The sequence below is a fragment of the Physella acuta genome, unplaced genomic scaffold (assembly GCF_028476545.2).
Source record: "Physella acuta isolate Inbredline_101_S28 unplaced genomic scaffold, ASM2847654v3 ptg000562l, whole genome shotgun sequence".
Lineage (NCBI taxonomy): Eukaryota > Metazoa > Mollusca > Gastropoda > Physidae > Physella > Physella acuta.
In genome coordinates this window covers 47,557-73,510 of record NW_026732081.1, presented here as the reverse complement: position 1 = coordinate 73,510, position 25,954 = coordinate 47,557, and the positions used below count along the sequence as shown (strand labels likewise).

At 34.7% G+C, this 25,954-nt stretch overlaps 2 protein-coding genes across 5 annotated transcripts in view; one reads left to right on the top strand and one right to left on the bottom strand.

Annotated features, from left to right (window-relative positions):
* LOC131946510 (dynein axonemal assembly factor 9-like) overlaps window positions 1–5,636 on the bottom strand; it is an 89,624-nt gene extending 83,988 nt beyond the window's left edge. The window contains exons 1-7 of the mRNA XM_059307331.1: window positions 5,476–5,636; window positions 2,994–3,079; window positions 2,692–2,782; window positions 2,296–2,324; window positions 2,001–2,125; window positions 1,619–1,721; window positions 1,206–1,284 (exon numbers count right to left, since the gene is read on the bottom strand). Of these exons, the coding sequence (XP_059163314.1) occupies window positions 1,206–1,284; window positions 1,619–1,721; window positions 2,001–2,125; window positions 2,296–2,324; window positions 2,692–2,782; window positions 2,994–3,079; window positions 5,476–5,552 (590 nt within the window). The 5' untranslated portion in view covers window positions 5,553–5,636. The remainder of the gene's footprint in view (window positions 1–1,205; window positions 1,285–1,618; window positions 1,722–2,000; window positions 2,126–2,295; window positions 2,325–2,691; window positions 2,783–2,993; window positions 3,080–5,475) is intronic.
* A 75-nt stretch (window positions 5,637–5,711) lies between these two features.
* On the top strand, window positions 5,712–18,099 carry LOC131946501 (ubiquitin-associated protein 1). Of its 4 annotated transcripts, none has more exons than XM_059307317.1 (8): window positions 5,712–5,917; window positions 10,035–10,104; window positions 10,475–10,548; window positions 10,661–10,711; window positions 10,883–12,196; window positions 12,604–12,825; window positions 13,291–13,392; window positions 13,722–17,323. In XM_059307317.1, exons 2-8 carry the CDS (start codon window positions 10,068–10,070, stop codon window positions 13,845–13,847), a joined length of 1,926 nt encoding a protein of 641 aa, XP_059163300.1. In that variant the 5' UTR covers window positions 5,712–5,917; window positions 10,035–10,067; the 3' UTR covers window positions 13,848–17,323. The 4 variants fall into 4 exon arrangements, with proteins under 4 accessions (XP_059163300.1, XP_059163302.1, XP_059163299.1 ...); XM_059307319.1 differs by lacking the exons at window positions 5,712–5,917; window positions 13,722–17,323 and adding exons at window positions 5,982–6,228; window positions 17,420–18,099; XM_059307316.1 differs by lacking the exon at window positions 5,712–5,917 and adding an exon at window positions 5,982–6,228.
* Window positions 18,100–25,954: the final 7,855 nt, after the last annotated feature.

Sequence of the window (25,954 nt, the reverse complement as noted above, 5' to 3'; positions counted from 1 at the left end):
TTATATTTTTTAACCAGATCTATTATAAAAAATATTAGTTGAAACTCTCATACTATAACATCTAGGCAGAAAACATTTAAAAGTTAAATAAGTTAATTTGAAATCCAATCCTAAGCATGAATCTAAAACAACTTTCAAAGAGCTTAAGGACTGTATTTTCAACTTTCAAACATTTTCCTATTATAATGTTGAAGAGTTTATTTTTTAATCGGCTTATAAAATTTAATCATCTTACATAAAAATTCTTCATTTTTAAACAAAAAGTCGTTAAGTTTAATGTTATATTTTTTATAGGTAAATCTAATTCAGCATTAGAAATAAAAGCCAAAAACACATGTTGGGATTTTGAAAATTATAGAGGTTTGAAATTTCATCCTTAAAACATGTGGAAGAAGTATTTTAGGAAGAAAATGTTATTGAAAGTGGTAATAAAATATCTAGTTAGATGACAAATCAAAAGGATAATATTTAAAATCAAAGTTCTTTTTAGCCTTAAAAATTTGTTAAAAATTTTACTTAATATTTAATCCACAATTAAATCATCATTACTATACAGGAGATTATAATAAAAATAAAAACTTATATCACTAGAGTGCTTAGTTAATTACTTTCGACAGTTATTTAGTTGTGTTTAAACAAATGTCTTAATATTAGAAATTAAAAATTAAAATGTCAAGATAATCTCACAGACCAGACGACAGAGGATCAATAGAAGTGGAGTAGAGTTCACCTGCTTCTGTAACCTCTTCATATGTAGCAAGTGTGGTTAGTTCTATGCCCAGCCGCCATTACTTTCCTTAACGTGAGTCAGGTACCCATCAGATCTGGGTGGATTTTGGGATCTAAATATTGGGTTGGCAGTCATGCACTAAATAGCCCGGCCATATTTTCAATATGACCAAGCTTTTCTTTTTCAAATGACGTTTTAAAATTAATTTCCTATTTTCAAAAATAAAATGAAAAGTAAAAAAAGCCAAGACTTTCTGGCCAGGGGGTCAATAGGGCAAAATCTGTTTCTGTGGCAATGATCTATAAAGAGGTCATTGTATCCTTGCAACATGATGCTAAATTAAGTGGTTAATTAAAATTGTGTCAATATTTTTTTTAAAAACTCAATTATGTTTAATTATATACATAAATAATTGAACACCTTTTTAAATTATAATTTGAGCTATGGTGTTGAATTTACAATTACATTCACTCACCCTCCAAAATCATCCAGGGCAAAAGCTTGTATGATAGGCCATTTCTCTATTGCCATTACATTGAATGGTGCTTCCTGGCCTGGTGGAAAAATTGAACACATTTCTGCATCAATTCATGAAAGAAGCAAATGAAGGATGAACTTAATGATAACAAAACAGATATAAAAGCAACTAAACTATTTTATTTAATATATAATGCATCATTTACATGTTGTTTTAATGTTATCTATTATAATAATTTTATCAAATTTTATTTCTATGGTAATATACTACATTTCCACTTAATATTATTTTATTTTATGGTGAACCAATATTTTTCTAAAGATGATGATTCATTGACTATTAAAATTTAAAGTATCACCAATCCAGAAGCTTTTCCACTAAAATGTTAGCTTATGTAATAATCCACTGACCTCTTCCACTGAACGGTAATCCAATCACTTTGAATGAACCAACCATAGCAATCAAGGATCGAATCTTAAACTCTTCAACAGTATCATCATCTTCCCTATTGTACTGAAACCCAGTATTTTGTCAAATAATAATAATAAACCAAGTTTGTCTATCTATAACTCAAAAAGGGGAACAACCATAGAAATGACTAACACATAACTAGCCAAGAAGAGCGACAGGGGGTAAGGGAATCAAAAAATTTAATTGTTTAGAATCAAACGTTTTTTTCTCCCTTTATCTGCCCCCTAACAAGCTTTGCTGCGAGTTCAATAACCAAAGCATCAAATATATCAACATCTACAGGGTCTACACCAGTTTTAAACAAAGTTTTCTAACCCTTACCTCATCCTCTGTTAAACAATGAAATACTAGCCCAGGCCAGTGGCTAACATATGGGAGGAAATAATGGTAATTGACTGGATTGCAGTATACTTCAACTCTGTCACTACATATTAGTATCATCAAATCTGTCAAATTAAAGAAGATAATACGATATAAAAAATCTTCTGTAAAAAATTTATTTAAGAAATTTTTTTTTTATTTAAGATAGAATTATAAAACAAAATTTTTTTGCTTTCTTGCCCTTTTAATCTTATATTAAAGTTTTAATAAATTAGTAGTATACTAAAAGGTTTACCTTCAATAACTTCCTCAGCAAATCCTGAGCTGTGTAAACATATTTTAAACGAGTATGAGTGGGTGGACATAATAGTTTGTATTGTCTATCTCTACCAAAAACATTTGCCATTAATTTTTATTTTTGTTTACTTATTGTTAAGTTTAGTTGTGTATGACAAACTTGTTTCAATTATATATGGACAAACTTTAGACTCGTTAATGTGATAAACACAATCTGTCGTTAAATTATCCACTAGGTCTGTCCGTGAATTATGTCACACTCTTTGACAGACCGGGTGTTCAGATTTTTATGAAAGAGTATGACAACGGGAAAAAGAGGTTCAGAATTTCTTGTAGAAAAATAATTGTTTATAACTAAACTTACTTTTCGAGAAAAAATTAACTCTTACATTACCTTTCTAACTCTTCTTTTCTAGCATCAAAGAACCCAAAGAGTAAATAATTGAGTAGCTCATACATCCCTTCATTGTAGCGACTGTCAACGCCTAATAAAAATGTTAATAACAATAAGAATAAATGCCTTTTGGCAAGTAAAATTTTTATCAAATAATGAAAAATAGAAAACATAGCCATTTGGAATTGAGTCTAGACTTTACCTTAAAAATATCAAAAACCACTTCAAATGTCTTGCAATTTTTTATAGTTAAAATACAATATTAGTTTTATTTAATTAAATATCAGTAATTTTTATCTTACCAGATATACAAAGAATGCCATCAATATCTGCTGATCCAGCTTTTCTATTAGCTAAAATGTTTTGCACATGTCTTAATCGAGTAGCACTGAAAATACAATGACAGACAATACACACAATGGATACGGTGGCCTACTATAATTTTTTACTAAATTGAACCAGGGTAATCATCTGTCATTCAATGACTAAGCCAAACCAGGGGTCCCATCTGCACTTATGTAGTAGTGTAACCTGTGGCTTCAGAGAGTGGTGTATGATGCCCCTAATTCCAGGGCAGACACCAAGGAGTTTTCCATCTCAGAAATACGGAACGTGATTAACAAACACTCAAATCATTCACATTCGTTTAACAGGTGGCAGTGTGAACAAGTGTGCAGAGGCATAGCAACCCTTGCCGGCGCCAGGGGACAAATTTTCAATTTGCACCCCCCCCCCTCACCCTCAAACTTTCGATTTGCACCCCCCTCAAACTTTCAATTTACACCCCCCCCCCCCCCCCTCCTCAAACTATTTATAATGCAAAAATGCAGCTAAAATGTCATTTTAATTTGGTTTTACAACCCATTTTGGCACCCCCTATGGTCGGTGCCCGGGGACATATGTACCCCCCCTGCCCCCCCCCCCCCCCCCCCATCGCTACGCCTCTGCAAGTGTGTGTCCCAACAACTATGATCCAAAAAATAATGTCCTTGCTTTGTTACATTTAAATAACTCAGTTTTTAGAAGAAAAAAAAATTAAAATTTCTAAAAATACACAATTGATACCCAGTTGATGAAAGCCTTAAAAATGTTTTGTCAATCTGTATAGGACTAGATCTAGGATTGGGACTAGACCACAGCAAGGCTGGACAGGTATGCTATTATTACATACCAATGTTTACCTTTGGTATTGAAATATTACTTTATGTCTACATTGTTACCCTAATTCTAACCTTTATCTGTATCCATTTCCTGTCCTATTCTTATCCCTATCCTCAACCATAACTTAATCCAGTCCCTATCTGAAACCTTAACCATACCCCTATCCTTATCCCACATCTTATACTAACCATACCCAAATCCAGATACCAAACTTTATTCTAAATCTCAAACTTTTACACTACTAACGTCATCCATAATATGCTGGGATAATCAACAGGTTGGGATAATGTTCTATTGCATTTTTATTGGGGGGTGGGGGGGATAGCTCTGCTCCCTAGTCATTTGAATATTTAAACGTACACTATAAACACAACTGTCACTCATTAATTGCCCTCTAGGGTTAGGGTAAGCGTTGGGGTTAGGTTTAAAAACTAAATGTACAAATATCTTTCTTATAATCTTTTTTTGGGGCGGCAGGGGTTAATTTTTTGGCTGGCTTATCTGGACAAGATCTAAAACGGGTATTTACTAGTAGTATAAAATAAATAAACATGATACCAGTAGCTGAGTAGGCCTACTAGTTGTACTTAAATACTAGTTACTAGTTACACGTAGTGGTTACAAAGTAGTAGATCTCTAACTTGCTACTGACAATTCTACCTGTTCCAAGCCCTACCATGAACCTTATCTGGTTTCTGATTATTCTAGATTTAATAATCATATTTAATTATTAAAAACCTGATATTCCAATAAAAAACAATAATGCTACCTAGATTTAGATCAACTAGATCTCACAGCTAACAATCTAACATTACATTATTCATTATTCTGTTATTGTGACTATTAATTTACAAAGTGACTACTCGGAAAAAGATGTTTAAGCATAAAATCCAAAACTCAATAGTTATGTTCATGCGCAGTGACCTTAATATCTGCGCTAGGGTTAGGGCTAGGGTTAGGGCTAGTGTTAGTGTTAGGGTTCTGTGGTTTGTTTGTAAATACACACATGCACAGTACCATCGAAAACATCGCTGGGAATGAAGGCAGAAGTTACTCTCCATTGCGCAAGTGTATCTTTTTCCGGCTACAATCAGCCATTCATTTAATTATTCTATCCTATAATAGTATAATAATACTAGCAACCTAAAAGACTAAAACTAGCCTAAATGTTAGCTAATTGCCAACTTAAACTTGCTATTATTGAGTATTAAGTTAATAAGTAGATCTAGGAAAGAATCTACTAACTACTACTAAACAGCCACAGTTTACTATGGATAACACAGTACTGTCACAGAACTAATACTGAATCTAGATTCTAGTACTTAGTCTTAGTAGTTACTAAACTAGTACTAGAAATCAATACTACTGAAGTCTGCAGCAGAACCAAAGTACTAAATTACACACGACTTACACACATGCTTTTGGACCCATATTATAATTTGTATTCTCATTTCATCAACATGAAAATTAAGTAGATCTAGATTTCTAGATTCTAGAGATATAGAGTCTAACATTTTAAAAAATAATGTCATTATTGCTTGCTGTGCTGACTTTCTGCAACGCTGGCGTCATTAGTAACCACCAGAAAACATTCGTCTTTTCTTTAAAAGTTTGATAGTTTACCTTACAAACTGAGAAAACTGTTCTATTTTTATATGTCTTCTTGCAGAAGATGGTGTTTTGAACTTATGCGCAGCCATTTATTAAGAAATGCAATAATATTTCAGGGGATTAAAATAAATAACGTTTCTGCGATCATCTGTTTAAAAAAAAAAATAGGTATTCCTGACAGGGGTATCTACTCTAATAAGCAGGAAATGACGTCATAGTAATGGTAAGCTACTGATTCATTAGCCCAAGTCAAGAGAAGATTACGCATAGATCTAGAACTAGTTACTAGATTAGTAGTCTAGTAGAATCTAGAGACTTAGATTAACAATTACTCACACTATACTTAGCCTATACTATAGCTTTTCAGACTAGTTAATTCTAGATCTAGATATCTAGTCGATAAGCATAGATTTACGACCTAGATCTACTCTTTCAAGCAAAAATCTAGTCTAGAGTGAGTGACAGTCTGATCACTGATCTAGATAATACTAGATGTAGATATCATATCAAAATCACATCAATCTCAGTAATCTGAGATATTGGTCATTGTTTGCCACTGTGATAAAAGTATAAATTTAAAAAGATTGTGTTGTGAAAGTGTGTACATTGTACATCTAGAAAATCTAGATCTACAAGTCTACAATATTCAACAATAATCTAGATTTATCATTATCAGATTAAAGATTTTTAATCTAGAATTCTAGAGTCCTAGACCCACTCTTCTGATTTCTGATGTATTGTAGAGGTTCTAGATCTATCAGTTGAGTAAGTCCACTTTACTTCACTGAGTTTACCCACTCAGAATTCTTTTTTATTTTAGGCCTAATACTAATAGGCCTAGTAATATTAGGGTAAAGGAGGGCGTTAAGAGCCGTGTGGTATTAAGCCCCAATCAACACCCCACCCCCACAAACCCCCCAATAACACTGCTAATCTACTTCTGAGGTAACAACCACTGCTGTTCTTTGATAACAGAGAAGCAGAGGTTTCATTTTATGTAATTTATGACCCATTTGGTCCAATAGGGAGAGGATGAGACAGGATTTAATCCCACTGCTCTTTCCCTAAAATTTCTCATCTCCATAAAACCATTTTGTGAACTTTTTTTCCAAATAGACATAACTTGGGAAACTTTACTTTGTAATAAACCAAATGAGTTTTTCAAGCCCATTCTTTGTTCCTGTATTAGAGCATTGGTTGTTGTACATTTTAACACTATTTTTATAGCTATGGCTAGAATAGTTTTATTTTGGTGAATTTTTTTTGCACAGTGATTATTGGTGCCAAAACAAAATGGCCGACATTTGTCCCATTTTACCATGCTATAAAGTTTTTATCATTATCAGAGTAAAACTTGACTGATCATTACCATAATGGTTTTATTTGTTAGATAATAACTAAATCTACATGAATACATTAATTTTGTCCACTAGCTTGCCTGTTTAGAAAAGTTATAACAGATACTGTTATGTGGCTCTTGAAACCCTAAGTGCAAGTTTCTTATTTATTAGACCACTGAATAAGACACTGGTATAGGAATAGTTAACACAAAATGTATTAATTATTAAACAGACTTGTGTCTACATGATAGAAATACAATTCTAACCTGCTAAAAAGTAAAAATTCAGCCATCTGATGTTAGCAAGGTTATTTTTAAGATGGTACAGGTACTTATTACCCCTAAGGGGCAATACAGCCGACTCAGCCCCCACCTGTTTCTAACCAACCATAAAACTTCCAATCTCTTTGTAGGTAACAGGAATAAATGCTCTTAGGTCTCAGCCAATCTGGGGTGGTATGTTATGTAATTTATGACCCTCATGGTCCAGTAGGGAAGTAAACAGACACATTAATACCACTGCTCCCCCCTTACAATTTCTTACCCCCATGATACCCAGCCCCCACCAGTTTCTGGCCCACTATAATACTTTATCTCTTTGTAGGTAACATGGATTACAGTTACAGATCTCAGACAATCTGGGGTGGCATGTTATGTAATATATGACCTTCATGGTCTAGCAGGGTGGAGACCAAAGAGGAATCGGTACCACTGCTCTCCCCTTACAATTTCTCACCTCCATGATAGCCAGACCCCACCTGTATCTAACCCACCATAAAACTTCATCTCTTTGTAGGTAACATGGACTAAGTTCTTAGATCTCAGCCAACCAGAGATAGCATCTCCTTATGTAATTTATGGCACTCTTGGTCCAGCAAGGAGAACAAAGGGGAAACCAGTACCACTGCTCTCCCCTCACAATTTCTCACCCCCATGATACCCAGCCCCCACCTGTATCTAACCCACCATAAAACTTATCTCTTTGTAGGTAGCATGGACTTAGTTCTTAGATCTCAGCCAACCAGAGATAGCATCTCCTTATGTAATTTATGGCCCTCAGGGTCCAGCAAGGAGAACAAAGGGGAAACCAGTACAACTGCTCTCCCCTCAACATTTCTCACCTCCATGTCATGTTATGTAATGTATAGCACACATGGCTTATCAGGGGAAAGCATTAAGGCAGATTAGTTAGTACCACCCCTTTTTACATACAAGAATGTTAACTCTGGACAGTTACACACTAGTATACTAGCTACACACTAGGCATACTAATGTGCCTACTGTAAAGTACTAGACTTTAGGGCTTAGGCCCTATGTACACCTGCAATTGTATCAATTGTAGACTGGGCCCATTGGGGCCTAGTGATAGCTAGTATCAGTTAAAGTGTGTGTACACAGCATTAACTATTTTGGGGTTAGAAATTAATTATTTTTATTGCGGAGTTAGTCTAAACTAGGAGATAATACTTAATGCCCCATTGCCCGGCTCCTTTCACCCCAAATGCTGATTTTGGGGGTATGACAATAAATGTTCAATTAAACCCATTTAAAGTATATTTAATACACTTTGTTATTGTTTTTATATTGTGTAAGATATGTTAGAATAATTTTGCCATATTTTCAATACTAAAAAATTCTTAGATTAGTAGAAGTCTTTAAAAATGTACAGGTGCTAAAAAGTGTGGCTCTTAACGCCCTCCTTTACCCTACTAATAAAATTAGTTTAAATTAGCCGGTTAGGGTAGTATAGCTATGCGGCCTATGGCCTACAGTTTTTAGGCTAGATCTAGATTTCTCTACTGCTAAATCTGTAAGTAGGCATCAGCCTAGCTAGATCTACTGAAAAGTGCTTTCTCTGTTAAAATATAAGCTGTTTTTTACAAAATTAAATTAGGCGTAGGGCTACATTTGACTAAACTAAACTTATTAAAACTACCCTCGATTTGGGGTAATCTCTTGTTAATTGTTATGGTGACGGTTATTATTCTGGAATGGTTTAGTAGTAAAAATGTAAAAAAAACAGTAGCACAATGGCTCACCATCAGTCACACCTTTCCGGGATCCACTGGTAGTACTGTACACCATATTTTTAAGGAAATGTCGCAAATCTTGTGTTTCTTAAAAAAAACCAGTAGTTACTGCTCTTGACTTGTTATTCATATTTAGATCTAGAATCTACTATTTATTGCTAATTTTCTGTTTATGCCTGTTTCCTTCTGTTGATCAAACTTAAAATTAAGTTCAAAGATTAATTTAGTAGGCCTACACTTTATTTATTTATATTTCAACACTCAAATAAACTAAGGAGTAGGCCTATAGTTTACACTTTTACAGTAACTAGCGTTTATGAAACTCAACAAACAATACTGGATGATTTCTGATGCTATATCATGAGTGACATGAGAGTAACTAGATTTGACTAGATTTAGCTGTTTAGCGAGCAGATTTATACAGCAAAACGACAGTAACAATTAAAACATTAAAAACTGAATAACATTGTGTCTAATCTAGTCTAAACTATTTACTAATTTATATAAATGTAGCCTATTTTGTTGCAAAGTTGGCTAGATCTATATGCCCTTACCGTTTTAATTTAAAAATGATTTTATAGTGCATAAAAAAATACTGAACTACTCTACTGATTTGTTAAGCCCTAAATTTGTGGGCTATTTGGGCCCACTAAGTCTGAATTCAAATAACAATGCTATTATGGCAGACTATTCAGGCCAATTCCTTCCAAATTCAACATACATCTGTGGCATATCTCTCCAATAACCAATTTTCAAAATGACACAGTGTTTCGCATCAAAACTGTTACATTCTGCATCACAGCTTGTGTGATCTAGCAGATATATAGGCTAAAGCAGTGCATTTGTATTTGGGGTATATTAAGTTAAGTATTAATAATAGGGGCCTGTAATTTAAATATTTCATATACAGCTGTTACTTAACAAATTATAGTTAAATATTTAGTATTTTACATCGTAAGGCTCCTGCAGGAATTTTGATGTTAGTTTAGTTAGTGTTCTTGAAGTAATAATCTAAGCTTTTTTTGATAGCTTAGTTACTCTGGCTAAATGATAATCAGTGTGTCATGCTGTTAGCAATAATCATGCGTGTATGCCCAACAGTCCTAATAATATTTTAAAATATTTAATTACCTGCTGCTAATCCTAAATGTATTTATTTCAATTTGACTGTATTTTCTTATGTTTTCCTGTTGTTTTTGCAGTCTTAGTCATGTTATTTAGTGACTGCTGAAATCATGGATGAAAGATCTTACAGCAGTCTGAGTAGACATGGTAAAAGTTTTTTAAATTTATTTTCATAATACTGCCTTGTTTTAAAAGTTAGCAAGCTTTTAAAAGTATAATTTAGTTATTGAGAGACAAAGCAAATTTATTGTTTGTCTATGATTAGGCAATACCAAAAGAGCTGATTTTCTAAATGGAAGATCATTGATGAACTGCCATTTCTGGTTTTCTACTTAGAGATATTTAGCTCCAATAAAGATGGCTCTTATATTTTCTAAATTTTCTTAAATGTTAACTAATGAAAAATTCGTAACAGCCATTATTAAAAACTGTGTTAGATGTGGGTTTTTTTATTATTCATGTAATAAGAATTTCAGTCATTTTTTTTTAAAACTTTTGGCTTATTTTGATTTTTCAGGCTTAGGATCAAGCTATTCGTATTTGGATGGAGTTCCATTTAAGATTAGCACAAATTTTAGGCTAAATCCAGAGGTATTTTTTCTTTGTATAAAATGTTATTTAACTTGGGTTATATTGTGTACATACATAAACGTTTAAAAACTGTATTTTTCAAATGAATAATTTTAAAACCTATCTTCCACAGGTGGTTACACAGCCTGAACTAATTCAACCAATCAGAACATTTACTGAAGAAGTAAGACAACACATGTTTTAGGTTTTAAGTATTGTTTGCACGCATAATGCTATTATATATTCTAGTTAATTGCTACAATAATGCCTTTTTCACTTGCGCTATATGATCCTCATGTCACTTATTGGTTTTGATTATTGTGTAAGTTTTATGTTTTGGTTTTTTCTTTTGTAGTATACATTTGAAACTGAAGAAGGAGTTTTGGCATGGGCCAAGGCAAGAGAAGAAGCAATAAAACAGGCAGAATTAGAAATAGCAGAAAAACAAAAGCTACAAGCTGCTGAAAGAGAAAAACTAGCATCTGCACAAGACGCTCAACAAGACACGAGTGTAGAAGAAAATGGCCAAAACATGTATGATGTACCAATCAATCAAGTGGCGCTACCTGAAAAACATTCTCTTCAGCCTAAAGCTTCAGTTGAATTACCTAAACCCACTGTAGGGATTAAGTCTGCTTCTGAGCCAGGGATGATCTTAAAGCCAACACCAATACATTCATCTGTGTCTAAAAAGTCAGACTCCCCAGATACCAACCAGATAGATGTATCTATGTTTGAGTCTGAAGCTGACCCGTTTGATAATCTAGAGCTGCAGACCATCAATGAAATGGAGGAATTGAAAGTTGTCTTGGATTCATCTTCAAAATGTACTCCAGCCAATGGTGAGAGCCTTGCAGCTTATGGCCAATCAGCTGTATCCTTGCCTCACTTACCTCAACCAATACAAGACGCTGACACATCCAACAATGGCTTTTATGACACTGCCACTGTGGTACCTGAAGATTCAAACTGGGCAGATTTTTCTGAAGATAGATACGAAAATTTAGAAGAGGATGGTACAATTTCAGAAAATACTGACAATAATTTTGAAAACAATTTTGTAAATTTAAATCCTGCTGTGGAAACAACTGAAGATGAGTATGTTGAGATCAACAATCAGGCTGTCCTCTTCCAAAACAATTCTGGTGTTATAAAATCTCCAAGTCCAACAGGCTGGGGGCAAGCTAACCCAGCGTTGGCTGTAAAACCAGCATCTAACTTAGCCAACAGTAAAATTTACAAACCTGTGCTGCCCCCTATAAACAAACCAGATGGTGTTGCTGAAACAAACCCTTTTAAAACAAACAATCCATTCCTTCCATCAGTTGAAGGAAGCAATCCATTCCTACCAAATACTCTACATAATTCAGACCCTAGCAGCTCATTAGACAAACAGGGAAAGCCTATTCCACCACCCATTTCCAAGAAGCCAATTCTGCGTAACAGGCAATCAGGTTCTGGAGCGAGAATGTGGTCATCTGTAGACCCATCTATGGCTTCATCTTTTGATGAGAGCAGCCAAAAGCTTGAACATTTAAATAAAAACCCTTACAGTAGGCATAGTTTGTCAAGCACAGATCTACAGTCCACACGAAGTAGTTCGGAGGAATTGAGGACATCACCTGTTTTAAATTCTTTACCTGCCTTGTCAAATAATGTTGTACTTCAGGTAAGATTTTGTCTTAACAATATTTTTTCAAAATAAATAGTATTTTAAGAATTCCATTTTTTTTTTAAAAAAAAGAATATATAATTTGTTTATTATATACAAACGAATCTTGATTTTTAAATTCTTCTTTTGATTATCCACCATTTGAAAAAAAAATTTTAGTTTGCCAGGTTATCCACAGGATAGAAAAATTGAAAGTCAACATCTTCTAAGTGTACCTAAAAATCTACTCATCTTAACCAATCATATATTTCAGCATATTTTTAGAAAATCTATTAAATCCATTTTAATTTATTGAATTAAATAATTAAAAAAATGTTAAGTGAAGTTCGATTTTGTTTTTAATTATTTTTATATTGACAATTTAGTTTTGATCAAAAAATGATATTAATTTCATTAAATTTCAGCCCTTAAACAAACACAGACCTCTTCCACCTCCACCATCTCCGAAACCCAAACTTTCATATAACACAAGCCAGCCCCAGGCTGTTAAAGAGATTGGATTGGGTGATCCTTATCACAGTCTTTCAAGAGAGGCCCAAATCTTCACAGATAATCTTACGTCTATGGGTTTTCTAAGGGCCAGAGTCGCCCGTGCTGTGGAGAAGTTTGGTCAGGATGAACGGGAGGTAAATAAACTGTGTTTTAAGTTATATAGTGCAGTACCCATTCAGATTTGGTTTTTTACACACGTTTTTTAAGTCAAATAGTACAGTACCCATTCAGATTTGCTTGTTTACAAAAATATTTTTTCAAGTAGAGCAGTACCCATTGGGGTTTGGTTGTTTACAAGGACAGTGTTGTAATTTTAAGTCAAGTAGAGCAGTGCCCATACAGAGATGTTTGTTTACACAAGTTTTTACACCTAGTTATGGTCACCACACACCTCAATCCAACCAGCCCTCCCCACCCCATGTTACAAATAGCAACAATCACCTTTCTTAAATTCTACCCTCTCATATAGGACCTAATCCAAGACCTGTTCCTCCAGGTGTATGATACCTTTTATGGACAACAGCCTTGTCTCATACTACTTTTATGAGTTATATTTTCTGTGTTCTGTATTGATTTTCTTTCCACTGTCCATCAATCAGGTACTTGACCATCTGCTTGCAGTAGATCAACTTGTTGAAAAAAAATATGCCCCTGTCATTGTGGAATCTGCCTTACATAAATTAAAGAACAACACAGAAAAGGTAACCACTATTTTAAAATAGTTTACAAAGACAGATATACTTGCTCTCATTTCTCATGATCCATATAAGTAGACTTTTTCCATTAAGACAAAGATCTTTATAAGTTATAAGTTGTTTTACTATGGGTATGACAATGTAATAGGTGTCAGGTTTTCTGCAATGCAAGTTCAGTTACGACCAGCAGCAAATTTGAAATATTTTAACACAAGTCCTTTCTTTTCTTTTTAAACATTATTATTAATTCAGTTTAACTTAGTTTAAGAATACTCAAATGAAGAATGCCATTTTGCTTTTGTATGAATATTGTTGAATTATCTAATTCACACCAGGTGGAAAAGTTTCTTGAAATGTATAGCCAGTTTGCTGAGCTGGGTTTCAAAAGTGAAAAAATTTGTGAGGCTTTGTTTGAAACAGATATGGATCACGACAAATCTCTTGATATGTTAACTGCATAAGCTGAAATATTTGATGTAATCTCTGGATGCCCTGAAATAAGTAACACTGGATGTGCTAAAACAATGAGTAAAATCTTCTGGCATTAAACAATGGATATTAACCTTGTGGATTACTTAAACCAGGAAATATAATCCTATGGATGACGAAAACTGAGAAGGTGAAAAATAGTGAGTGTTTATTCTTTGGATATTTTCCAACAGATTTGTTGATTTGTCTGTGACAGAGTGCACCTGTTTATCTCTCTCAATGTTGTTCAAACAGTGAATTGCTAGTCAGTTTTGTATCAGTTATCAGAATTAGATTTTAAATGGATTTTTCAATAGTAGTATCATTCTTTGTAGAACTTACGGTTACTTAAGTAGGAATGAGGCTGATAAATTAAAATCAGTTTACTGAATATTTTTTACTTATGTCTAGCCAAATGATTATAATTTCTATCTGTTTTTTTTTTTAAAAAGGTATAGAATGTCAATTCTTTTTCTATCTGTAGCTATATCTTTGTGTATAGGAGAATGTGCGTTAATGTTTTACTTTTGTTAAAAGAGTATAAAATACGTTAACTAATGTTTAAAGTACTATGAAAACTTTTTAAAATTATTTTAAAATATGAATGTTTTGCAAGAAGCAAAACATTATTTTTTTTGTTCATGTATTATTTATAGATAAATGTTGCAAGAAATTATTTAATTATCTTCAACATTCTCAAACATCTCATCAAGTATCTTGGTGTCTATGTGAGCCTTAATTAAGTGTTGTACATTATTACCAGGCTGAAGTTTTCTGTATGATTAATGCTTCAGCTATTCATTAAACATATTTTTGTTTTGTGGAGGTGTGCCTCTGCTTGTGCCACTGCATAGCCTGACCAAGCAGTGGAACGGTTGTCTGGTGGTCATCACAAAATATCCAAGGTGTTTTTATCAACAGCAGAGTTTTCAGTAACCTCACACATTTTTTTTACATTAAGTATATACCATACTGTCCAGTATACATTTATCACTAATTAAATGTTTAATTGATCTAGTCATGACTTACGTCCAACTAGTGCATCATTCTGTGAGTCAATTTTAAATTATACATTTATTTGAGAGGATACAAAATTTGGTAGAGAAAATGTTTATAATTTTAATAAATGCTTACTTTTATTAAGTAGACTGACTAGCCTCTAGTTTCTCTTTAGAATGGTGAACCAATTCTTCTATTGGTGTTGATTGTAAGATTAAGTAAGAGAAGTTGTCCTTTTATAAAGCTAATTAATTCACACCTATAAACCTTTTTATCACATTAGTCGCTATGGATAAAATATGTTCTTTAAAAATGTACATAGATATCCAATTATACTTTTTGCTTAAAAGTGTGAAAAAATGCTTCAATAACACCAGCAATACTTTGATCCCATTTTCTCAATGTGGCTACCATGTACAGCTCAGCCGGGATGTATGTTGCTATGACAACCTGTGTGTGTACATAACTGGCCAGTCAGCTCCCTGATATAAGATCTGAAACCTCTAACTGGTCAATTTTTATCCTGCTACAATACTCATTCATGTATAAGAATCAAGGTTTGTCTCCTGCTGGAAACACTGCATACTTCACATGGAGTTGCTCTGTGGTTAAATAGTTTAGCATAGGTTCACTACTACTCACAAAACCTTGACTGACAAACTCTTCCACAATTCCTTCATAGTTCCTTAGAAACAGGTGAACATTTTCCAAAAGCCTTCAAATTGTCAGGTAAATCTTGATTTATTTTTTATTTTTTTAATTTAAAATCTTGTTTATGAGTTAGGGAAAAATTAAACATAAATAATTTTAATAGACATTAATTTAAATAATAATATGACAATGATTTAATTAAAGTTAAAGTGATATAATTAATAAATTAGACCTTATATTATCCATGTTTAAATACTGAACATTACCATATTGCAAATAACAAAGTGTATTAGTATTAGCGGTGCTGTAAGTGTAATGTATGTAAGAGCCTGACCGTTTCCTTGTGAATTTCTTCTAATAAGACCAAAAATCACCTTGTAACTAGCTTTGAAATCCAATAACATGTTGAATGTATTAATAACATCAGCTAATTAATTAATTGTTGTTGGATACAAAAATTCTCTGTTACATAACTGTGTTAAGTTTTTAATTGATGAAAACTATAAAACTGTATAATTCAAGCGAATATCAAGCCTGATTGTTTCAATTTAATTTAATCATGGCACTTCTTTCAACGATGGTATTATGTACAAAACTGATGACAGTATTCACTGTGCTGTAGTGTGGGCTAGGTTTTGCATTGTTGTATCATAGACTACTTCCCACCATGATTTGATATTCCTGTTTTAAGGCTGTGATTGTTCCAAGACTTGTTTACATTTGAATGTTTAGACATTGATGATAGTCACTAAGAAGTTTAACATAATATAGTCACAGACCCTTTTAATTTTTATTCCATGTAGAAGGTGATTTATATTTTGTTTTTTTAATTACTGAAAGTGATTTGATTATTAACACTTTCATAATTATCAAACATTAACTTAGATACAAAGGTGTTGGTTAAAGTATAATTTTTCATGTCACATCTTTAACAAGTTAATAAAATCAATGTCTTTTACAAATTTCTATATGCTTTATTTTTAACTCCATGGTCTTTTGTTCTACTTAAAGAATGCTACATGTTGTATTTTTTATTGTATAATTAATATGTTTGTATATTATATATTTCTGAATTATTGTAAAAAAAAACATGGCTTTAATATATTTATCAATTGTTTTTTTTTTGGTTTTTTTTTTTTGCATTGGTGTGAAATAAAAATTGAATAGTAAATGTATAATTGACCTCAGAATCATATGTATGTTTTATTACCCTGACAAGAATCACATCTGGGGCTAAACTTTTTTCATTTCCTTTATGTAATTGAATTTATTTAGTAACCATAACAAAGGTGGAATATGAGCTAATCAGCACACACAAAATGGTGAGCAGAAAGTACAAATGTTGATGGGATCTGCCAATGTCACTACTTACTTTGTTAAAATTGCATTACCTGGTTTCAGTCACAAATCTGTATTTATTAATCATACATATTAGTTTTTTATCATTTCTACCTTTTGATTGCATTTATAGACCCTTTCCCTCCTCTCTAAAAAGAACTACCACAAGGCTCAACTTTGTTGTAGGTATCCACTTAGTAAGTGGATCTTCAAACTACTATTTTTATGTTAGGACTGAAACTGATTTAGTACTTTAGTTTGCATTGACTACTTTATTAATTTTTCTTTTCCTTGGTTTCACTTTAAAGTTCAAGGCTATGTTCAGATTAAATATCTCTGATATATTTTAGGATTAGGGCAAAGGTTTTGTTTGTATCAGGTGTCTCCGTCAGTTATTAATTGAATGGGTTGGGCAAGCAGTAAAGGTCACAATTGCTAAGCCAAAAGTCACAAGTTTGGTTCCCGGGTTTCATTTGAAGTATCTGTTGGGTTTCATTTGATGTATCTGTTTCCACTAGGCGATTCTGGGATGTGAGAAGTAAAAACATGCTAACCATACAATTCCTTTTATTCACAGAATCAGATGAAATCTACTTCACCTGTTCCATAGAGGAAAAAGTCTTTATATGATATGGTACTTTAGTCATTTATTTTCTTCAGTTAGCTGTGTTCTATATCTGGACACAAAAGTACCCTTGCATCTGTTGGTTCATTTAGTTTGAAGCAATTAATTTACTAGCCAAGAGCTGTTTGTTTGCGGTTATTCAGGTTTGTGCAATTCTGTTGCATTGCTTCCTTGTTTACCCTTCATAGGTTGTTGTTTATAAATTGCCTTGTTATTTACAAGAGTCTGTGAGTAAAACTAGTATAAGTGGATGGATGATCTCGCTTTAAATGGATGGGTGAACTTACCTGTAAGCGAATGGATCAACTTACCTGTATGTCAGATATTGAACTTGCTGTTAACTAGACTTAATGATTTAATTATGTGATGTACAGACAGGGTTTGGCTGATCTACACATATATTTGAAAAATATTGGTTAAAATATTGTTATGTTTTGTATGTGGTCAGTTAGACAGATGACATGGGGGTGGAGTCACTGAATTATTTTGGTGAGATAAAAACTTAGATCTTGTAACGTGGATGACAAGTTAGAGACGCTGACTGCAACACGAGTTGCCAAACTTTTTACTGATTGGTTATAAATTTCCACCCTGTGCTAGAGTGCAAGAAAGTGATTTAATGAAATCTGTATTAAACTATTAAATGGTTTAATTTCCAGTTGTGTGTTGATCTTTTTTTTTAAATCAGATGAGACAGTCACAGTTAGTTCTCTATTGTATGTTAGTTTTAGTGTTATATGCGTGTATATATATATATAGAGAGAGAGAGTGACCATTTTAAGCTCTTTAGCTAACACACTAATAATATACTTCAATAAAAACTGTGTGTAATAATATAAATTGAAGCTATCTTAAAAAAAAACTTCCTCTATGAAATTTGTCAGTTTTTGAGGTTGAAATTTTCACGACGGAAATTTTTTAACTTTGAATGAAATATGCTTATTTGAATGTGGGATGTCTTCAAATAAATCCAAACATTTGAGAAAAGAAAAATTGAAAACTCAAGGAAGACTATGAAAAGGCATTTCAACACCATGCATTTTCATCTGGGTAACCATTCCTAAGTAGATCTAATCACCATACAAAAAGTCTTAAAGACAAATGGTCTTGACCTACTGGAGGTTAGGTTATTGTGAGAACAATTTCTCACTGTTTGTAGACACTAGTTATACACAACCTACAAAAAGTGCTGTTTGTGTTGCAATCTAAATTACATGTTTTATTTTACTTGGAAACAGCACTGACATAGACATTTTGGCAGAGGCGTAGCGACCCTTCCCGCCCCCTGTGACAAACTTTTGATTTGTGTTTTTCCAACCCATTTTGGTGCGCCCCCCCCCCCCCCCCCTCGCTACGCCTCTGCATTTTGGTGGCGATGGCTAGGTATCAATATCACAAAGTTATTAATTTGTTGGTGCTGTTGTATAGTTTGGACTCGATGATCATATTGTATTGTGTTTATTGAGAAATTCAACATTGATATTTTCAGACAATATTCGGTTTCCCTGTAATTTAAACTGCCCTGAAATTCTAAAAAAAGGCTTATCAATAAAGCCAGATTGAGGTGACACAACCTCAACTCTTATTTGTCTCATCTGGTTATTATTCATCTGATTGTATTTTAAGCCATATATTTTTTCTAGCCTAATCCCAAAGAACCTTCAGCCTAGACAATAAAAAAGCTTGTTTATTTCTCAGTAAAAACTTATCACAAAGTATTATCTATCGCACTAGCCTTTATTAGTCTGGCAAATTCTTTATTAGTCTGGAAATTTATACATTTTTGGCTCAGTCAAAAATAGCTGATATAACAGTTTTTGTCAAAAATGAAAACAAAAGTATAAAGCACTCTTATGTTTTAAGATAAAGTATGTTTTTTTTTAAGATGGCCATACAGAATACTGAATAGTAGAAACTTGCACAAACACTGCTACAATTGTAGTATAGGCACAACTAAACTAGTAACATAGGCACAGCTATAATAGTAACATAGGCACAGCAACAATTGTAGTATAGGCACAGCTACACTAGTAACATAGGCACAGTTACAATTGTAGTATAGGCACAGCTACAATTGTAATATAGCCATAGCTATACATGTAACAGCCTCAGCTACAATTGTAACATAGTCACTGCCACATGTATTACATGAAATCATTTTTAGCTTTAAAACCTTTCTATGAGTCGCCCCCCCCCCCCCCCCCCTTATACACAAATCTCAACAAAAAATATCCAGACTATGTTGACAAAATGTCTACGCCTTTTTGTTTCATCGAGTGTCTATTTATCTGATTGTATTTTAAGCCGGGGTATTATTTCTAGCCAAATCCCCAAGAACTTTCAGCCCTGGCTATCAAAAATAATCTTGTAGTTTATTTCTCGGTAAAACCCTGTCACCAAGTATTACTGGCCGTTATTTATTAGTCTGGCAAACTACATTATTTTTTTGTGGCTGACTCATTCCTTCCCCCCCCCCCCACTCCTCTTCCCCCCCCCCCCTCCCCCCCCCCCCCCCCACCCCTCGCCGTACATCACGATTAAATGTGACCTTGTGCTAAATTAAAGACTCCCCTTTTTGCTGTTCAATTATTTTAATGAAATATTTGAGTGCATTTTTAATCTTAATCAGGGATCCTCTATAAAAATACTTAATAAAAATATTGCACTTGTATCATTGAAAGTGTTTATTAAACCAACCAAGCAATTTTTTTTGTCAGCAAGGATAGCTTATATTAATTTAATTGCTAAATTTGTTATTTAAAGTCTGTAATTCGAAAATTGGAGAGGCGGGGGGGGGGAGGCGGAGTTTACTTTTACGACCTCCAAATTTATGATCAAAATGTCAAGTAATTTTTAAAAAATGTAACACAAGACATATGAGAAGGTGATATTTTATAATTATGTATATTTTTTCCTCAAAACTCTAGGTATAATCACTGTATCCGAGTGCATAAAATTCAAATGGCGGAATCTCTAATGAAACGAATCTATTATTGTCCATTAGAAATAGAAATATGTAAATGACGAGGTGATGGCATTTATGAACTTATGGTATTCACATAAAAGTTTGTTTCTCTATTTCAATAGAATTGACGATCTTGGGGTGCCATATTATCGGAGTTTCTTCCAGGCATCTCTTCGGGGGGGGGGGGGGGGGGGGGCTTCGAAATGAAATTTATATAGAAAATATATACTTTAACAGTGTCCGCCCCACCCCCACCCCCCCCCCCCCCCGAAGAAAGTCAACCGCCCAACCCATCCCCCCCCCCCCGAAAATTTAAAGTGCCCCGCCCCCCCCCCCCCCCACCCCCGCCCCCTGGAGAAAAAAGTCTGGAAGAAACACAGCATATTATGCGTCTGAGTGACTAAATCGTGAATTATCCCGCTTGAAACTAAACTTCAATGGTTCTTATCTGATGGGCTAAGACGTCATTATCTATATATATATAACTAGCCGTCCCGGCCAGGCCCTGCTCTGGCTTCTGTGAAAACCTTTCTGTTAAAGACCATTACCTGTGTGCTTAGTAATCATCATAAACCCGGCACTGCCCACCCAAACCACAACAAACCAAAACAACAAAACGCAAACATAACGCTAACACAATTAAAAATAAAAACGAAAACAAAAACTTAACAACAAACCCAACCACAACCACAAACATCAATACAAACACAAAGAAAAAACAAACAAAAAAGCAAACGAAAACAAACGAAATCCAAACGCAAAACCAACCACAAACACAAACACAAAACCAAAGAAAAAAAACACAAACGAAAAAGCAAACGAAAACAAACCAAATCCACACGCAAAACCAAACACAAATACAAACACAAACCCAAAGAAAAAACACAAACGAAAACGAAAAAAGCAATAATAATCGACTATAGTACCCCAGCTTATTCATAGTCTTTTTGCACTCACTTAAACGAACGTAGGTGCCAAACCAAACCAAATGAACAATTATAATACTCCAAGCTTATTCGTAAAATACCTACAACATTTGCACTTAATCAATCCCCGCTAATTATGTAATTATTTTTTTCCCCAACACCAAAACAAAGTAATAAAAAGTAAATTCTTTTCCACTAATGCAATGTTTTATAAAGGGAAGTAATTGTGTTTTCCTGATTTATCAAAGGGAAGTAAGTGCCAAAGGACTAAATATAAATGATTTTCAGACATAATTAGAATTTTTGTTATTTTTTTTAAATTGTGTTTAATGAACATGCCGACAATTATTACTATCAGTTTGAAAAATGAAAATTATTTCCCAACACTTTCAATAGTAATTTTTTAACTAATAAATTTAGACAAATGCGCACGATAATAGTCTAACACTTAAATCCATAGAAGTATGTCAACGACAAACATACGTATTTTTACATACAGAATTGGGGTCGGCGTGGTTGAGTCGGTAAAGCTCATGGTTGCTAAACCGAAAAGTCTCGAGTACGAACCCTCGGGCAGATGAGGCTCGTTAGCTGGGGACAGCCAATCATCTAGGAGAGACAACTCCAAAATCAAGCAACTGCTGCCTTGTAGTTTGTTCTTGGCTGGACAAAGGCTATGGAAGCAAATCCAAAAAGAAAAGCAGGCTGAAATCGGAGTCAATGGCGCATAGCCAGTTGACACGTAACGCTTAATTGTGTTGGAGGCGTGGTCGAGTCGGCAAAAAGCTCATGGTTGATAAATTCGAACAAAGTCTGGCAGATAAATCTCGATCCCCTTCAACACTAATAATTAAGAACGAAGAAGAAGAAGAAGAAGACATACAGAATTGAGCTTTATATATTAGATTCTCTTCTGGGAGACGCTAGAAAACAAGCTGTAAAACGCGCTCCCTACCATCCCCACCCCTACATGGTCTTAGTGAGCTGTGTTCACTCTAAATGTTTACAAGCAGAGCCGGGTTTAGTGACGACTATTAGGGGCAGATAATTTAGTTTGAAACTATTTTAAACGTAGGGGGGGGAGGGGGCGGAGACGGAAGGGGGGGGGGGGGGGTATCGTCCTTAACGTGCTACTTATAGTGTTTTAAAGAAATATTTTCAGTGGCAGCGTTGGTACCGTCACAAATTATGAATCACTGAAAAGTAGAAAAAACAACAACTAAATAGCGGCGTATGTTATGCCGCGGGCCAGCTCGTTTCTCATATTATACCGTACCTCAACTTTCTTTGTGAAACGTCACAAAATGCTAAACTCCTAAATGACGCCACAATTCAGCCTATCTCGTTTCGACTACAGTTGCGATTTCATTTTATAAACAGCAATTTTTTTTTCTAAAATATTAATTTAATATCCCTTAAGACTAAGTGCGTTGATATTATTATACTAATAACCTTCTACGTCAATTTACAAATGAAATATATTTTTAAAATGCGAAAGAAAAAAACCTTTCATTAAGTCAGTTAAGCCAAGTTGCTATCCATTCAGCGTTTCTTCCAGACTTTTTTCTCCGGGGGGGCACTTGAAATTTTTATGTTTATTATATAAAATCCATCTCGTTTGGGGGGCAGTAGACCCGAAGAGATGCCTGGAATAAACTCTGTATCCCTTATCTTTAACTTTGCATAAAATTCAGAAGTGTGACTGGGGATGAGCTTTGTACAGTCACCCCTCAGTTATCGCGGTTAAAAGATGCCAGAACCGGCCGCGATAAGTGAAAAAAACGCAATGTAGGGTTACATTCTCATTTTAACATACGTATGTTCAGAGTTTCTTCCTAGCATCTCTTCCAGGCATCCCCTCCCCCCCCCCCCCCCGAATTTTTTTTAACGCCCCCCCCCCCCCCCCCCCCCGAACGAAATGAAATTTATATAAAAAATAGATATACTTTTAACAGTGTCCGCCCCCCCCCCCCCGAAAAAAGTTTACCGCACCCCCCCCCCCCCCCCGAAAATTCAAGTGCCCACCCCCCCCCTGAGAATAAAGTCTGGAAGAAACACTGCGTATGTTTTTGTGTATATGTGTATGTATAATATCAGTGTATACGAAACCATAAAAGTGCATGCTATCATTAGAACATTAAAGAGTAGCTTCAACCATGTAAATAAAATGCTAGTAGTGTAAATAACAGAGTAGCGTAGCGGGGGGGGGGCATATGTCCCCGGGCGCCGACCTTAGGGGGCGCCAAAATGAGTTGGAAAAATAAATTGAAAGGTTGAAGGGGGTGCATATTGAAAGTTTGAGGGGGGGGTACAAATGAAAATCTTGAAAAGGGGGGGGGGTGTGCAAATCGAAAGTTTGAGGGGGGGGGTTGCAAATCGAAAGTTTGAGGGGGGTTGCAAATCGAAATCTTGAGGGGGGGGGGTCAAATCGAAAAGTTTGTCCCCGGGCGCCGGGAAGGGTCGCTACGCCTCTGAAATAACATCCATAAAATAATGTAAAAATAATATAAATATGATAAATGTGTGTATGTGCCTGCGCGAGCGTGCGTGCGTGACCAATACGCGATGTACTGAAGCTGCGATAAATGAACTACGAAGTTGCGAGGGATGACTGTATTGGTTTTTACTATGCCGCTTGGCGCCTTTAGTGTCATCTTCTATGTACGATGATGTAACGTAAATCAAGTAGATGTAGTTAACAGATATCTCAATTCCTAGAGATCCGGTCATAGCAATGGGGTCGTCCATAAATGACGTCACACTCACAGGGGGGAGGGGGGGGTCCGTAATTTTGTGGCGGTGTGTGACGAGGGGGAGGGGGGGGTTCAGATTGTGCGACGTCACACTTTTGCATTATAAAAAAAGCAATGTTGGAAAACTAATTTTAGACGTTAATTCGCGTTTTAGAAAACTGTTTTAATAAATTGCAATAGGAATTGATTAAAATACTATATTTTGACAGAGTTCAGACAAGATTTTGGAAAAATATCGATGTTTTAAGAAAAATTAAACTGCAATTTTGAGGGGGGTTGTAGGCTGAGGTGTGACGTCATTTTAGGGGGGGGGGGGTCTGGCTTTTTGTGACGGAGGGGAGGGGGGAGGTAAAAATCGTCAAAAAAGCGTGACGTCATTTATGGATGACCCCAATATATATATGTGCTTCACTTAGACATAATAATAATACGACAAAAGCACCTCCCCCGCCCTACCAAGATCCGCCTATGACTCTCGGGTAAAGTATTAAAGGAACGTACGAAATATTATATTTTGTTGTTTTAAGCTCACATATATATATAGAGAGAGAGAGAATTCCTTTTAAATAATGAGTTACTGGGTTGTTGTTTTTTTACAGCAGGCTAATTATACTGGGGAAAAACCGGGGTGCTTAATAAAGGTGTACTTATATCCGAGTTGTCGATAACTGAGCATCATTTCGAAATAACAGATTGTTTTTAAATGAGCTATGTGCTTAGGCTAAGCTTGTAATTATTCTCAGTTTACCCACCAAAGAGGTGAAACTGCCACACTATCTAGTAATTGGATATAGATCATTATATTAGTCCACGATTAGGTATTAATATTTAACCCATTTTTGCGTTTATAAATGAGTAATTCATTTCTACCTAAAAGCCACGAGTTCGGATCCCGGGCAGACGAGGCTTGTTTGTTGTAGCCTTACTAAGGCTAATAATGTTGTAATGTTCCCTTTTCAAACCTGACCGTCTATAGGACAACTAAAGTAGAGTTCACTTGTTTCTGTGACCTCGGCATATGAAGAGATAGTGTGGTCAGCACTATGCCCAGCCGCCTTTACTTGCCCTAACGTGAGTTAGGTACCCATCAGAGTTGGGTGGACTCAGGGACGGTCTACTAACTTGAACCCGGATTCGGACGTAAGGGTTACCAGTCCAGCTCTCTACCGCTAGACCACTCCGTCCCGCAATAATGCTGGTATGACTGAAAATAAAAGCCTGATCAAGCGAGCACAGATATTTATTTTAATAATCGTGTTATCTCCCATTTTATTGTTGAATATAGTAATTTTTAAATTAAATTTTAAAGACTAATTCAGTGTTTATTTCAGACTTTTTTCTTCGGAAGGGGGGTACTTGATATTTTCGGAGGGACAGACTAAATTTTCCGGGGGTGGAGGGGGGTGGGCGGACACTGGTAAAAGTATTTATTTGCTATATAAATTCCATTTCGTTCGGGGGAGGGGGGATAGACTTTCTCCCCGAAGGATGCTTATGTAATTTGATTGGAAAGTGAAAAATGACTAGGTCTGCATCACGTGGTGTTAATATAATCTATAGCAGGTCATGAAGGACTTATAATTTAAAATTTAAAAAAAAAACAGTGTCTATCACGCAGCGTGTGGGCGTTGAATGTCACAGATGAGTGTTGTATTTCAAAGTTAATTAATTTTAATGTTATTATACATTTATTTTTTAAACTTGGATTTGTTGATTTAGTGCAATAGTGTTGGATATATCGAAATTAATCAACAGTGAACCGTGTTTAGTGCGTCTGACCGTAAAAAATCATCAATTTAATATAAATTATATTTTTATATCATGTATATTTTAACCCCAGATA

What these genes read in the sequence shown, in the direction of transcription:
- LOC131946501 (XM_059307317.1), top strand. Translation starts at nt 10,068, where the DNA reads ATGGATGAAAGATCTTACAGCAGTCTGAGTAGACATG. An exon ending in TCAGAACATTTACTGAAGAA is followed by an intron (nt 10,712 to 10,882) that starts GTAAGACAACAC and finishes TTTCTTTTGTAG; the next exon opens with TATACATTTGAAACTGAAGA. An exon ending in TAAAGAACAACACAGAAAAG is followed by an intron (nt 13,393 to 13,721) that starts GTAACCACTATT and finishes AATTCACACCAG; the next exon opens with GTGGAAAAGTTTCTTGAAAT.